This window comes from Hemicordylus capensis, chromosome 3 (genome assembly GCF_027244095.1).
Source record: "Hemicordylus capensis ecotype Gifberg chromosome 3, rHemCap1.1.pri, whole genome shotgun sequence".
NCBI lineage: Eukaryota > Metazoa > Chordata > Lepidosauria > Squamata > Cordylidae > Hemicordylus > Hemicordylus capensis.
Window position 1 is genome coordinate 52,008,720 of NC_069659.1, and position 16,534 is coordinate 52,025,253.

Sequence of the window (16,534 nt, forward strand, 5' to 3'; positions counted from 1 at the left end):
GAATGTGACTCCCACAAGAAAAACTAGTTTTGCATTGATTGCCATAATAATTACCAGAAATAATTACCAGGCTGCAGATTCCTGCAGCCTGAAGGAAAATTAAACACCACAAGACTAATTTGTAGCCCCAGCCACTTTATTCAGTTTCCATTTCACAGTTGAGAAGAATAAGCCCCACTAGCAAACAGAACATACAAGTCAACAGCACTTTGCAATCGCACAGAATAAATGTTGTTTTTCAGCCTTCTGGTAGAGTTTAGAAGGCCCAGGAAAAAGAAGTTCCGAGTAGAAAACCCATTCCCTTGCTAGCAGGCCTTTGATTGATTAAGTGCCATCAAGTTGGTGTGGACTCTTAGCGACCGCATAGCATAGATTATCTCCAGGATGATCTGTCTTCAACTTGGCCTTTAAGGTCTCTCAGTGGTACATTCATTGCTGTCGTAATCAAGTCTATCCACCTTGCTGCTGGTCATCCTCTTCTCTTTCCTTCAGTTTTCCCCAGCATTATGGACTTTTCAAGGGATCTGGATCTGCCATAATGTGTCAGGCCTTGCATGAGAAAAAACAAAATGGAAAACTTGGGAAAATTTCAGCATGATGAAATTTTTTTTAAGTGTTTTTAAACGGTCATAGCCAATCAATGCTGCTGCAAATCTCTCGGATTAAAAAGACAGTCAATGCCAGTGCTAATAGCACTGTTACTGCATTTGAATTAATGCAGCCACTCTTAGGACACAATACTGGGTGGCAGGCGGGAAATCAGCTGTTGAGACATCTTCAGACAAATCATGAAGAGGTCTTGCCACCAACTTCCTCTTTTAACTAACACAGTCTTCCAGCTCTTCTTGCTTCTTCCTTGCTTCAGACTCCCCCATGCTCTCCAGTGAAAGAAAGGGAGGAATGTTTGAAGATACACACAGATACAGTTAAGGAACAAACTAAAATGTGCAAGATTTTAAAAGCTCGCTTCATGTAAATGCTTAATTTTCTTAATCAATGAAGCTCAGAGAGAAATATCGTATGCATATTTACTCAGAAGTGTCACACTTGAGTTCAGTGGGGCTACTGACAGTTACATAAATCTGTGCAGTAGCTTGCAGATCCATCTCTAGCACTGGATTTGTAACTATTGTAGGAATAAATTAAGGCATTTATAATTGTCAATGTTGTACATATACCAAACAGTACAAAAAAACCTCATGTGCCAATGTAAAATCGGAAATCTATGCAGTATTTATCAACCATATTGTATATATTTCAGTTTTCCCAAAATTTCCAGGTTGGGTGGGGGAGAACCTCCCCCACCCGCCCCCCAGGTGCAAATGGCTTCAAAATTTCCAGAAATCTTAACTTTTACTCCTGGATTCTACAGAGGAGAGTTGAAAGCTGTTTTGATATTCTGAATACCTATGAAAAAGTTAATGTCACCTATCTAGAATTTCTGATTTTAAAAGACAGCCAACCTCAGTTATCTTCAGTACAACCCAATAAGTGCTAGAATATACCACAGGGTATTTCCATATGTAGACTCCAAGGTTTTGAATAAACCATTCATGATGAAAGAGCTGCAACTGAAAATTATAATTTCAATAAACCTGAGATAAAAATCAGAGAATCCTTTGCTCATAAGTGTGCTTTGTCAAAGGGTTGTTTTTTTGTTTTTGCCCTTGTGCTAGATTCCTAAATGTTTGACACTTCTTCAGAAGTTCCGTTTCCCTGGAGAGAGCTCTACCATACAATCCTTACAGTGCATTTTGACCACTCACATAGATCAGTTTATTTCCCCCACCTCACATTTCTATGGGTGCTTACAAAGCATCATTAAAAATTCCTTTTGATTTTGAAGGAATCACTTGTGAATGTTAAAAAAAGATCAGAAAATTAAAAAGAATCTTAAAATTGAATGTGCTCATTCTAGTCAATGCAGCTTTTTCATTTGATTTACAGGTGGAATTTTAAAAAACCCTGTAGCTTGTGAAACTGGTCCAAGTTTTCCCTGTCCTGCACTCCCAACATTTGTGCACTTCAGGTCTTGAAAGCCAAGAAATCCACCACTGCAGGAAAGCCTGTTCTAGATTAAAGATTCATAGGTGACAGGGCTCAAACATTTAATCAGGACAGTGCAGGCCTTAGTGGTTAAATAAGCTCCCATTCTACTTGTATTTGTGGAAACACACCATGCATTTGTGCATATATAGTTTAGATGTAAATTCACTGCAGTAGCAATGAAGACATCTTACAAGCAGCTAAACTTGCCTTTATCCATAGATATTGTGCCGACAGTCAGTGGCGAGGTGTCAGAAGTGCTATCTCTGAAGGTGCAGGTTTGGAATATTCTCCCTATATATTCAGTTAAACTGCGTAATAAAGCTGGAGTGTTAACAAGTACAGCATTTACTTTCCAGGCCTACTTTATAGGGATATGCAAAACATTTTGACTTGAAATGCGCCATTTGGCGTGTTTTGAGCTCGAAACAAAATACCCTTTTAATAAAGGGGCTGTTTCAAGCACTGCGGCTGGCAGTGGATTGTGGGTCAGCAATTCTTTTTTGGCCAATGCTAGGGAGGTTTTGAGGAAAAGTTAAAAATTTGTTAAAAATCACCTGCTTGCCCATTTCTTTTGTGGTTTGTGTGGTAGGTAGCACCCATTATGTCCTACCACCCAACCCAATTTGATGTTCCCAGGAGTTACCATGGGGAACAATGGGTTGTTTTGAGTTTCCCCATTGTTCCCTATGGCTGAAACACCCAAAACATTTCAAGTTTTGTTCTGTTGAAACAACCAAGTCGAACACTGTTTCGACAAAATGTTTCAGCTGTCTTTGTTTCGAGCTTGGAACAAAACACAAAATCCATTTCATGCACATCCCGGCTACTTTACTTTGCCAGGACTTTCCAGGCCAATAGAAAACTACTTCTAACAAAAGCTAATTCTGCAGGTGCAAAACAATTCTGTGCCAGATACTGAAAGTGCTCCAAGCCAAGAAAACTGGAAAGGACCACCTCAGATCAAAATATCTCATACAGAGTCAAGACAATTTGTGAATGGTTACAGACTCCTGTTCCTAAGCTTTCTGAGGCTGAACTGTGCTACCATGGTTCACAGAGATAAATTACCCAGCAAGATGCTCAACAAGCTGAAGAATTTCCTTTACAATGTCTTTACTGCAGAATTTTGTCACACAATATATTCAAATTATCACAGGTGAAATAGGTGACCAACTCAATTTAATACATGATTCAACAGATCAGAAACTGAATTTGAAGAGGTGTGACAATGACCAACAGGCAGTTTATTTGCTGAAACAGGTGAAAACATCCTGTAAATATTGCATCAGTTAGCAGGGTAAATAAGGATAGGTCCCCAGAATAACTGCTAGATCTGAAAAAAGGCTTTGCATCTAAGCAGCTCACGGCATTTGCTATCAATCTGCACTGACAATGTTTTGAGTACACCTCAGCTAGTCCTGTTGTCACTTTCACCAAGCCCTTTACACGTCAGCAGTAACATACCGATACAAATGGCCAGTGAATCCCCCACAAAGAAACTGTAAATGTGGCAGCTTGTGGCTTTTATAGTGAACATGTACATATGACAAAATGTAACACTATTTCTAAGGCACATGATAAGAGAGTAAGTAGACAGAAGTCAACTGTCACATGACGACAGTTTGAAGAGCAAGCAGGAGTTCATATTCTTCCATCATGGCTGATAGGGCACAGCCATACTCTGTCAGTGTACCCAGTCTTTTGGATTGCGTAAGACTTCTAGGATTTCTGCTTCTCTGGAATCCACTGGAGGCGCGTGCATATATTCCCATCTGTATACAACAGCAGCAGAAAAACAGCTGTCAGTTTTTTCTCACTTCAGTATTTTAAAACTGAAAACTATAACACTTACTTCCACATATCAAACAGAAGGTATGAACTAGACAATACAGTTTCATTATTTTGATAACTTACCAAACATTTACTGTTATGTTTTGTTTGTCCTATTCATGAATAGGATCCATGGATGATTTCTTCTCTCATTTTCTCTTTTACTCAGATATTACTTTAAGGAGGCACTGTCCATACTAGACAGTTTCTGGTACTCTGGATCAAGCCCCACACCATGAGCCTCAGTCATTTGGAAGTGATCGACTCTACTGCTTTCAAGATTCTATGAGCTTTCAGAGGCTCCCACCTCTTTGAAGCTAAAAGTCTGGGATGGGGCTTTAACAGGATTGGGGAAAAGCACTAAATAACTGACTCTTTAAGCAGTAAAGGAGGCACAGCCCCTAATGTTCCTGGAATAAGTAGTGAAATTAGGGTCTGGGATATGTGCTGGTCAAGGACCATAATAAAAGATTGATTGATTGGGTCTGGGACATGAGCCATGAGGCAAATGTGCTACAGCAGTGAATTAGGTGAGCAAAAAGTGACATATTTAGCCTCTGAGCTCAGTAGTTTCATGCTACTGTGCTGGGAAAGAGAATTTCTATCTCTTCCCCCCCATTTCTCGGCATACCCCGATTTGTCTTGTTCCACTTCCAAACTGTTGCCAATACCAATTTTTCTATAACAATCATATCAATAATAATGTGTCCTTTTTCTTAGGAACAATGGGCAGGATCCAGATTAGTGTTGCACTTGTAAAATGCAAGAAAATACGTGCCTCTAAGTGGCTTGTACTATTCCACTCTGTTGTACAACTACTAGTGGAAGATCTTTACCAGGGCAAATATGAGATTATGAAATGTGCTGTGCAATAATTAGCTATTGCCCCACGTTGTGTTACAGGCAGTGCAACATCTTCTGTTAGCACAAGAACAGAGGTGATTGACTTTGCACAGCATCCTTGCACTAGTCATCACAATGACTTGTGTGTGTAACTAAAAAGCCCTCAGAGCTAACACAATATATTGTTCACCCCAATTCAGCAAAAATGATTCATATGTAGAATCATGTTTATGCTAACAGATGTCAAAGCAAACCATATTGCAATGCTCAACTGGGTCAATTAAACTAGCAAAATATGCCGCTTGTATGGATGGGAAGGTGCATCCTCCCATCAAAGCCACTACTCACTTCACAAGATTAGTTGCATGCATTTAGAGTTGGATCAGACCCCTGCTTTTAATGCCACCGTAATGGTGTCAATTACAACAAAAACCAACAGAACCTACCAAGGAACACCGGAGAGATCCGTTATGCTCTTACCTAGCAGTGAGTGGCAGAGACATAAGTATACTTTCAATTCTAGATCCTGGTGTCGCAAGACCAAACTTTGTACCTCTGTCATATACAAGATTGAATTCTACATACCTGTTGGGAGAACACAGTGTGGGGGAATAGGCTAGAAACAGAAGCAGTTTACTATCATAGCATCAGGGGTACTTATATCCTGCCCTAAAAACCAAGACACTGAGCCATGGAAACCCAGGTCTTTGTGAAAAGGAAGTTACTATCTTAAACTTGGATAACTAGGTACATTCTTTTTATTTTAAAAATACAAATACACACATATAAATACTAATATAGACTTGTCAGATTTCATTTGTTTTAACTGTTGGTTTTAATGTTTAGGGTTTGTAATCAATTGTAAACTGGCTTGAGACCTAATTGCAGGTGGTATATAAATGTGTTAAACCAATACAATTGCTTGAGTCAAGATAGTAACAGAAATTTCTGTATGCAACAATTCTGTGAGATATCAAGTACCAAACTTTCCCCATGTTGTTTAAACAAGAGTTTAGTGTTGGCCCATAATCCCTTTCAAAATTACTGTCAATTTCATCATAAACATGACTTGTCTTTTCCTACAAAATACATCTACAGGCTATAGTTCTGCTTTTCTCCAATATTTTGTAATTAACATTCTAGCTCCTGCTGGAGAATTCCCAGCTAGTATGTTAGTTTTTCCAACAGAGCTGTTATTAAATATAACAACTAGGAACAATTACATATATTTTCACTGGTTTCCTTAATCTGTCTAATTTTTTTCAGTTTTATTAATCACAGAGAATGGCCACGAGCTACACAGATCACTGAAGCCCAGTCCTGGAGGAACATGAAAATCTTGATCAGTCCCTGTTCTAGGCACCACTCACACATTTTTAAGCCTGTCTTCACAGGCAGTCATTTTTAGCCAAGGCTCTCAAACAACTGAATTCTGCACCCAATATCAGATTTCGATGCTTGCACAGAATCCTGGAATACACCAGCAACATAAAGAACTGCCCCAAAAAAGACTGTTGCAAATGAAAGTGGATTTTCATTTGTTTTAGATCAGAGAACAACAGTCTGTGACTGACTCCAGCATCTGCACAATAATGAATGAAACAAAAGGAAGCACAAAAAAGCATTCAGCTTGCAAAAGGAGGGTTTCCAAACATGTAGACTGAATGGACTTAAGCACGCACTTAAAAGCCTAGCTACAATAGACTGAAAACTACTTTGAGCTCTTGGCTTAATTTTGTCATTTCAACATCCAAGACAGCTACAAAGGCCTCCTCTGCACTAAAATAGCATCCTTATACCACAGAGGAAATTTTCACTTATACTAGATTACTTTCACAGTTTTCTAGTGAAGGGGACTTTTCCTCAGGATGCCTTTCCCACTAACCATCCTCTTTTCTTCTGTGGCATTGCCCTCTGACAAACCTCCCAACTTCCCAGATACTTTGAAGGCTTTGTACCTCATCACTCACCTCCCTCTACGAATCTGCTGCCACAACTTTTCCTCTGGTGTGAACTTATCATGGCAGTGTTTCTTTACAATGGGAATGTAGCAAGGCACAATGGCTTTGGCACAGCTCTGGACAAACTGAAAGACTTCTTCTTTCGAAGGAGAGTCTAGATCGTCAAAAAATATGCCTCCAATCCCTCGCCGTTCTCCACGGTGCTTGATGTAGAAATAATCATCACACCTGGAACACCAACAACCCAAGTCGTATATTTGACACAAATACAGAAGTCTAAAATCCCCAAAATGTATATTGGAGAGGATATTATGCTAATAAAACACAAAGAATCAGACATCATCAAGTGGCAAATGCTTCTTCCTTTGGTAAAAAGCCTTAGGTGTAAAACCAGCGTTTAGGCAAAACAGAAACCTTTTGCCCAGGCTTTGAAATACACTGCTATGCACTCTTTAAAACAAAAATATTTTAAAGAGCACAGGCCCACAACTTTCACCTTCTATGTTACAGGAAGGTCTTTTTCATTTTTAAGTAAAATCTCTCCGGTCAATTCCAACAGGGAAATGCTGCACAGCAACAAGCAAGCGACTGCACATGCTAGCCATGGTGGACATACAAACTATGCTTTTTAAAAAAACGTTATAAGGAATAAATTTTAAGTCATGTGTTCTGGAACCTGGGAAACTGAGCATAAAATATGTTTCAGAGAAAGCACTAATAGTTTGATATCACAAGCTTCTACAACAAGTAAAGTCCCTTCTATGGAGAATAAGAATTCTTAGTTGATTTTCTGTCACTATATTTTAATAGTGATTTAATCTCAGAGCAGATGCCTCAGAAACATAACTGAAAACTTTAGCCACCATACCTCTCAGTTAACCAGAAACTGAAATAATGCTGAGAATCTAGAGAAGGCAAACAATGCAGAAAGCTGTCTCTGCAAGAAGCTTCTCACAAGCTTTTGGGAGAAGCACTCACACATTTGCTTAGGGAAGAGCAGCCATTGCCACAATGAATAGGAAACGAATGGAACTAAGTTCATGATGAACAAGCAGGCATAATAGTAGCCGAAAAGTTATCCATGCCAGCAGCGCTAGACAAGACAAAGGCACAGCAATTGTGCTTGGAAACTGTTTCCAGCCACTACCACTTGTGTTACCAGTGAACAGCACCTATCCCCTTTTTACAGAGGCTAATATATATGGAGGGAAGCTAGATTACATGAATTCCTTATTAACATGGCACTGCATGATTTGGTCCCCTGATTTTAAAGCAATTGCTGAAACACAGGGCAGATTTAAGCAACAAATCTTAGACTTTCATAGATACTTCAGGTATTTTCTTCACTGGACCAAGACAAATCCATAGCTGATATTCACCGAGAACTCTCACGTGTAAGTTAGTTCTGAAGGACTATCCTCATTCACAATACCGATTTGTGAAATAAGAGGCAGGCTTAAAAATACAGGATAAAAATTCCAAGATGTTTTATGACAATTGCATCTTTCCTTAGCAAAGTTTTGATTAAGGCTTGCTGCATACCATTTCTTAAACTTAGGGTACAGCTCTGGATTATGCTCATCACACGCTTCCTTCAGAGTTTTGTGAAAGTGAACAGCATCCTCTTTGTTCAAGTAAGTTGGAGTGAGGTCTGTTCCACCACCAAACCACCAATGTTTTGTACCTACAGAAAACAAAGCATTTGCCTATTACTTATGAAACGAGGGCATTCTGCTGCTGATCTTAAAGTCTCCATTCTTCAACAAAGGAACTTCAGAGAGAGACTAGTCTAGCATCAAACTGCTGGCTTAGAATTTGAGCAAGTCTGAATGTATCAATTCAGACTTAAAATAACTTTTCTTCTTATTCTATTGGTATTTAGAGAGGCTAAGAAGTTTACATCATCAGTTACTGCTTTAAATAGCCACTGTGCTCATCATAGATACATTCTAAGCTTTACATAGAGTTGTCAGGGATGTACCTCATGTACCTTTTAATCAACAATATGCTGTCTTTGTATCAGAGGAAACACCTTAAACATCTTTACCACCCAGCAGCCACCACCCAACAGCTAACCAGGAACTGAAACAATACTGAGAATTTAGATAAACCCTAACCCAAAAGGCACAGAAACCTATCTCTGCAAATTTCTCACAATCTGTTGGGAGGAGGTAAAAAACTTAACTTCAGATAAAAGGCATGTCACCAAGGCATGCCACAGTTTCAGCGGATGCATACATGCCAGAACACGCAGTGGAACCAAAATGCTTGATCATCTTGATGGCTATTAAGGATATGCACGGAACCGGGAGGGGGTGGCTTGAGGCCAGGAGGGGGTGCCACTTTAAGGACAGGGGAGGGTGCACTTAGCCCTCCCCCCACTTTCCCCCCGCCAGCACTTGTTGCCTGTAAAAGCCTTCGGGGCGGCAGTGTACTCCCTACCGCCCCTTCCCCCTCTTCGGCCAGAAGTGGCCAGACTGGAAGTACACCCTCCACTGCCTTAAAGTGGCACCCTACCCCCAGGCCTCGGACTTTGAACCCCCACTGGTGTTCGAACCTGTTTGGAGAGCCATAAAAGGGCTCCCGTAAAATCCCGTAAAAGGGATTTTACAGATATTAGTCCCCTCTTTATTGCCTCTCCAAATGGCTATCTGGGTTAGCTTTCCTCAAATTTATGGGACAGATGACAGCCTAATACTGTAGAGATTCATAGTACTACTGATTACCTTGAGAAATGCTACATAAAGGGTTTTGACAGATCGCAGAGAACCCTAGAACAATTCTTAATCCACGGTTGCGGCACAAGATCATCTCTTTCTAATGTTTGTGTAAGAATAATTCAGACACACACTCTCCTCTATTCTGGATCATTACAGCTCTTACCATCTGCCTCCTCAATTTCAAAGTATCTGTAGTTGAAGTGTATAGTAGGAACATAAGGGTTCTTTGGATGAATTACAGAACTTACTCCCATTGCACAAAAAGGTAGCTTTCCTAAATGACCAAAGAAAAAAGAAAAAGAGAAATCTTAGTAATAGGAACATTATGCATGTTTTTTTAAGGCTAAAAGCGCCCTAACTGTGCCTCCGATTCAGTAACTTGCATCTCACAAAGCAATGCACCTGAACCTGCGACCTCCTAATTAAAAAATGAATTCTTACTTAAGTTGTATTGGTAAGATAGTATTGGCTTACTTAATAATAAAAGAACATGTTACACAGAGAGCTGGAGAAACCAAACTAAAGGGATTTATGATATACCTATCAAAAGACATTAGACAAATGGAGAACTGGACTAAAGAATGCAAGCATTCTGGATTTCATGTCTTTTCCTTGCTGACAGTAAGGAGTTTCGATTTTGGAAAGAGACCAAGATGCATAGCTTTTTAGAGAGTAGGCAGAAACCTAATTCTGGTGGCTGCAGTAGGAAACCTCACAGCTTTCAGTCCGACAACATTAGTGGGTCCACACTCTCTAACCCACATGGGTGGGTTCTCATAAACAGCTTCTCGGGAACCAGTTAACACCCTCATCTTATAGCAGTTCTAGTCATGCAGAGTACTGGTTGTTTGCAAACTGCAGCCAGAGTGAGCCAAATGTTGTGGCTACACTATGGATTCCCAAGCATTTGCAGCAGCACAACACCACTTGGCTCACTGTGTCCTAGAGGCTACAAACAACTGGCTCTCTACACAGTCAGAGCCAGGGGTGTATCTAGGGTGGGGCAGGCAGGGCACATGCCCCGGGCAGCACTTGAAGGGGGTGCCATTCTCTAAAATTTGTTTTTTTTTTAATGGCTGCTGAAAACAAAATGGCCACCACACATGTTCAAATGGCATCTGTGAGGCCCTAGGCCATGCCAGGATTCACAGAGGCCATTTGAGCATGCACAGTGGTCATTTTGTTTTCAGCGTCCATTAAAAGAAATAAAAATAAAAAATGGCCACCACACATGCTCAAATGGTCCCTGTGAGGCCCTAGAGGCCAGCAGGGGGAGGGGGGACCTTTGCAGACCCCCCCCCACGGCCTTTAGGAAGCCCCCCGAAGGGGCTACAAGTTACAAAAAATTAATACAATATAATATAAGTCATTGTACACATATTTAGTTTGGCACTATGTACAGAGAATCAGGGCTTGTGAATAGTGAGCTGAAGCTTATGAGCTAGGATTGTATTCATTTCCTCTTACTTTGCTTCTTGTTATAAGTGAGTTAAATGTGATGTCTTAATAATATGACTATTAATGGTGAGTTTGTCTTTGAATCAGTGTGAAATCCTTAGTATTAAGGCCCACTGGGAGTTTCTTGCTCTCTTTCTCTCATTTTAACTGTCTTTCTGAAATACTAGAATATATTCCAAGCAGTGACACAGTTTACTCTGCATATACTTTAATTATTTTCAGAGTATCTGGGAAAAGTCAAAATCTCCATTTATTTTTACAGCTTATGTAATAGTGATGCTACAATGCATAGTAAAGAATTAGACAGGCACTTCTGTTTAGTTTTCCATGTATACCTCTACATAGTTTTTGGGTATTTCATGAGCCCCAGCATACTGAAATTTGTAGTTTTCCAGCATTTTTTTGGTCTGGTTACGTCCACTGCTAAATAGTTTTTGAAATACTAAAAGATTAACAAGCTTGCCTTGTATTTTTGAGCTATTATTATGGTAAAGTTATCTGAAAGATGGGTGTCAGATGTTTGGACAGGGGGCACAATTCAGTGCTTGCCCTAGGCGCTATTTTCCCTAGATATGCCTCTGGTCAGAGCAACTGTGGGCTGAATTTTTTTTAGAAGATATACAATATATGTTCCTAAAGCTGTAAAGCACTGATTGTGAACTTCCTGGAAGCACTTGGCTGGCTAGTGTGAGAAACAGGAAGCTGGACATTTGTTCGATTATTGTTTTGATTCAGCACATTTCAAGAAAGAAGCCTTACCATTTTTAGCCTTCAGAACTTTTCCCCTGCTTCTCATCTGCTGTGCTGCTTCTTCAGAAAGGTTCCCAAAAACTACAGAAACATTGACTCCAGCCTTCTCAAAGATTTCACCATCCTGAAGTACACAGCTAATGCCTCCACCACCTGTTAAATACCAGAATTAGAGTTTTTTCCTGCTGTTAGCCAGGTTTTAAATAGTAGCACCTGCTATTCGAATAAAACCTGCTCATAAAGATAGTTACCCAGAGTCTTGTATCTCCAGTAATAAGCCTAGACAATTGGTAGAATTGCTCATGGAGGAAGAAGAAGAAGAAAGGATTTGATGATGATGGCAGGGAAGGAGTGTAGCACGGTGATACTAGAGCACATGCAGTGAGTGCCAGGTTCAGTCCCTGGTATCTCCCGGAAGAGATGGGAAATAAACTGGTTTGAAACCCTGGAGGTTTCAGACATTTACTGCAAGACTGTATTCAGAGTCACCTGCTACTCATGTAAGCAGAAACATTCAAATGGTCAGCTCTCTTGATTTCAGGAAATAAATAAATAAATAAATATGTGTGTGTGTGTGTGTGTACACACACACACACACACACACACACACGGTTTCATCTATCTTCCTCCCATAATAAATGTGTATCTTCTGCCCCTGTGTGCATTCCTTTAGGGAGTTAATACATTTATTATGGCATTTATAGGAGTCTGTGTACAAGATGAAAATCCCATAGGAATCTGTGTGAGTGCTATATAGTACTGGAGCTGTTGAGTGATGTCCCCTATAGTAGTACAGAAGATTAACAAAAGGGTCAGCAGGATGCCTTGCCCAATGGAGGTCCAATCCAGACTTCTCCCAAAGCACTGTGGAAAACCATCTGGGAAGTATGTGCATTTAGAATATTTTGGATAATATTTCTAATAGATACCATAACGTTAGCTATATAATATACAATGTTCTATTGGTGTGTGTAGACCCCACAAAAGTTAACCTGCACTTCCACATTTCTTCTTTAAAGAGGTGGAGCTCTCCATTATCTGTTATGAATAGATAGGACCTCAAAGCGGGATCCTCCTTACTTATCCTTCCTGCCTCACACATGCACACAAAACAGGGCTGTCACACAAAGTCCTGCCATGAGCAGAGGAATTCTTATCATGAAAGTCAACACCCAGTTGTTGAACTGATGCAGAATCATTTCAGGATATTTTGCCTCTAGAAACAGCAAATTGAAACAATCATAACCTCCATAACCCTTCTGCTCCCATTACTTAATCACCACATGTTACAGGTTTGGCAACATCTCCACTCCAGTACTCCCAGATAAATATTACTAAGATATGTGGAAGTGCAAGTTAACTTTTGTGGGGTCTACACACACCAATAGAAAATTGTATATTATATAGCTAACGTTATGGTATCTATTAGAAATATTATCCAAAATATTCTAAATGCACATACTTCCCAGATGATTTTCCACAGTGCTTTGGGAGAAGTCTGGATTGGACCTCCATTGGGCAAGGCATCCTGCTGACCCTTTTGTTAATCTTCTGCCCCTGCGTGCATTCCTTTAGGGAGTTAATACATTCTCTGTACTACTATAGGGGACATCACTCAACAGCTCCAGTACTATATAGCACTCACACAGATTCCTATGGGATTTCCATCTTAGCAATAGCAATAGCACTTACATTTATATACTGCTCTATAGCTGGAAGCTCTCTAAGCGGTTTACAATGATTTAGCATATTGCCCCCAACATTCTGGGTACTCATTTTACCGACCTCGGAAGGATGGAAGGCTGAGTCATCTTGTTCACAGACTCTTATAAATGCCCAGTCCTTATCTCACATAGAGAACATGAACTACATGGGTGCTAAATATAAGTTATTTTGAGCCTGCTTCCCACTTGTGATGTCCTTATTTTACATTTTTCACCACATATACACAAAGACTGTGTTCTTATACTCTAGTGGGATAACCATGTTAGTCTATAGCAGCAAATTATGAGGAGTCTTGTTGCACCTTAGAAACTAACAAATGTACTGTAGCATGAACCTTAATGATCAACATTCCATTTCTGATGCACCAAGTGTTCTTCCCAATAGGCAGACAGGGATATATACAAAGCGGGGGGCGGGGGGGGGGGAGAATCAAGAGAAATTCCAACCAGGTATCAAGCCAGTGGAAATGCTAGGGGCCGGCCTTGTGATCTGCCTACTGAGGATGACACTTCATGCATTTGGTGAACAGGACTGTAGTCCACCAAAACTTATGGCAGTCTTTAAAGTGCTGTCTTTGTACTACATAATAGCTACTGCATCCTGGCTCAGCAGTCACAATTGCAAACGGATTAGAATTCACTCCCAAACACACAGCAAAGAGTTGGAAGGTTGGGGGGGGGGCACTCTAACTTCCCAAACTGTTAAGTATGACAAGCCTATTGAGGGGCATGAAGGAGCAACTAATCTTCAGCTTGAAACTTTCCACCCTTACACATTCCTATACTGTGGCAGCTCCAATGCATATACAGCCTACCCCCCTGTCACTGTTGCACCATACACCAGTTCGGCCAATTATACATACAGGGCACATACTCCGGGACTCTTAGCACAGCTCAGTACTTTTAAACCAACCTACCATAAGAGCCCACTCCAAGTCCTTCAACCCTGTCAGCATGTGCTGACAGGTGAAACGGGGCGGGGGTGTAGGGGGAGTTTCTAATCCAAGCTAGCCCCTCTATGGTTTTGTTTTGGTGTGTGTGAGCCGCCTAGAGTTTTCCAAGGTATAGTGGAGAGAGATACATTCAAGGTGTTCGCGATCCAGCGCGGCCTCACCGAGCAGTGTACCCCGCCGTGGGTCTTCTTATTAATGAATCAGAATGAAGATGCACAGTGTGCATCTCCATTCCGAAGGCAGCCCACCCACAGTGTGGGAGCCACTACTGCTCGGGAAGGGCGCACACGAGCGGATTACAAACCTAATAGACTCCAGTCCTGGAGGGCAGCCAGGAAAGGCGCAGCCCGGTCTCACGACCCCGGACGGAGGACAAAGGTGATGGCGCTAGGCGGGGAGGAGGACTCGCCTTCCCCTCCCTCGGTTACCTACCTTCCTTCCTCTCCCAGCGGTCCACGGTGAAGGCGGCCCCGCGGTCGACCTGGGCCAGGGCGCGGCACACCTGGCTCTGCGTCTCCATGATGAGCAGCTCCATGCGGCCCCGCATTTCCCCGCGCTGCTCCCGCAGCTCGCGCAGCCCGCTCACCGGGGGCGCCATGAAGCGCTCGCAGCGGCGCGCCAGCTCGTCCTCTGCCGCCGCCACGGCGGGCTCTCCCCGGGGCTGCCAGTGCGCCTGCTGCTGTTTCATCTCCGCCTGCCGGGCCAGCCCCAGCCCCGCCACGACCGCCGCCACCGCGCCGCCCGCAGCCCAGGCTAGCGCCGACCACCGCCGACGGCCAGCCCAGTCGCCTCTTCCCGGAGGTGGCGGCTCCCACTCGCCTGAGGAGAAACTCCTGCAGCAGCGGGGCCCGGGGCCTTGCGGCATTCCCCGCGGGCCCACGGCGCAAACCCCGCGCAGCAGACGGGACATAACAAGAGCGGCCACCGGCGAGCGGGCACCCACACCGCCGCCGCCGGTTCTGACAGAGCAGCAGCTCACACACACCCCCTCGCCGCAGCCGCGACAGATGGCGGGGCAGTGCAGGGCAAAGGCTGTTGGGAAATGTAGTCCCCTCGTCAGCCACGCGTGTCGCTGCCGGGAGACGTTCAGACCACAACTCCCAGCTTCCAAGGCGGGCGGGCGGCGCTGGCGAGTTTGAGGAGCGGAATACAGTTCCCCAGAAGTGGAACGAGCTCGTTACTCAATCCATCGAGTATGGGCTTAAGGCACGTAGGAGAAAGGAAGGGGGCAAAGGGCGTGGGACCTCACAGCGTTGCCTAAGATGAATGTTACCTTGCAGCTGATGCGGAGGCGGTCTCCTTTAACTTAGTGGCTCTTAATTTCAGCATAAAGATGTAGAGCGTTGTGCTGCAGCACCACGTATCTAAGACCATACTAGAGTACATGGAGTCCCACCCCGATAAATACTGTGTCACGCAGCAGACTTTAAATTGTTGTGCTGAGAGGTGACTCAGTTGTCCGGACGAAGCATTTATCCAGGCGAACCAACGAGGGCCCCATGTTTCCTGGGTGGGGATTGAGGAAATAAGGGTTAGAAGAAAGAAGGCAACCCCTCGCCCCTTGTACCCTGCCTTTGGTTTTAATACAGAGGTTACACGTACATAATTTGGACGGAGTTTTTTAAACAGTAAATGCCTTGGAGTCTATGGTGTGGTTCATGTGGAACCCTGGTTTAATCCTGATGCCTTGCAAAATTTACAAGCTTTGGGCTTACATCATGCGCTCCATTTCCCCTCATGCACAGTTTAGTAAAGGATATATTAAATTGCCAGTCCCAGTTTAGAACAAGTGGGATGTCCTGCATTCTCAGAACAATGTTGAAACCCAGCAAGTCCTGGTTTTTCCCCAGGCAAATATATAAGTGATGCTGCAAGAGTGGGATGTGGTACTGAGCTACAAATATATTGCACATTGAATTACTAATTACAATAAACACCCATTTATTGTGTCATTAATAGCACATTTACAACTGAATTAAAAGCATGGTATGGTATGGTACAAATCTCCCCCCTCCCTGCCCGCAAGTCCTGATATGCTGCCTCATCGTGGCAGTGTGTGTGTGTGGGGGGGGGGTGTTCCTGGGAGGAATGAGCGAAGTATGCTGGGAGGTATTCTCCCAGTAGGGTCACCCAAAGCGCAAAGGTCATCCCAGCTAAAGCAAGCAGGCATCTATATTGGGCAGCAGCGGTATAGGAAGATGCTGGAGGCAGACGATCACTTCAGTGACAACGACAAAGGTATCATT

At 42.6% G+C, this 16,534-nt stretch overlaps 1 protein-coding gene across 2 annotated transcripts; it reads right to left on the reverse strand.

Moving 5' to 3' along the window:
• Nucleotides 1-115: 115 nt before the first annotated feature.
• On the reverse strand, nucleotides 116-15,389 carry CPOX (coproporphyrinogen oxidase). 2 transcript variants are annotated; one of them, XM_053311341.1, is made up of 7 exons: nucleotides 14,721-15,348; nucleotides 11,621-11,764; nucleotides 9,567-9,677; nucleotides 8,226-8,367; nucleotides 6,693-6,911; nucleotides 5,203-5,307; nucleotides 116-3,821 (listed from the first exon to the last, which is right to left on the reverse strand). In XM_053311341.1, the coding sequence occupies exons 1-7, from the start codon at nucleotides 15,196-15,198 to the stop codon at nucleotides 3,734-3,736; spliced, it is 1,287 nt and encodes a 428-aa protein (XP_053167316.1). In that variant the 5' UTR covers nucleotides 15,199-15,348; the 3' UTR covers nucleotides 116-3,733. The 2 variants fall into 2 exon arrangements, with proteins under 2 accessions (XP_053167316.1, XP_053167317.1); XM_053311342.1 differs by lacking the exon at nucleotides 116-3,821 and having other exon boundaries at nucleotides 6,681-6,911; nucleotides 14,721-15,389.
• Between the last annotated feature and the right edge of the window lie 1,145 nt (nucleotides 15,390-16,534).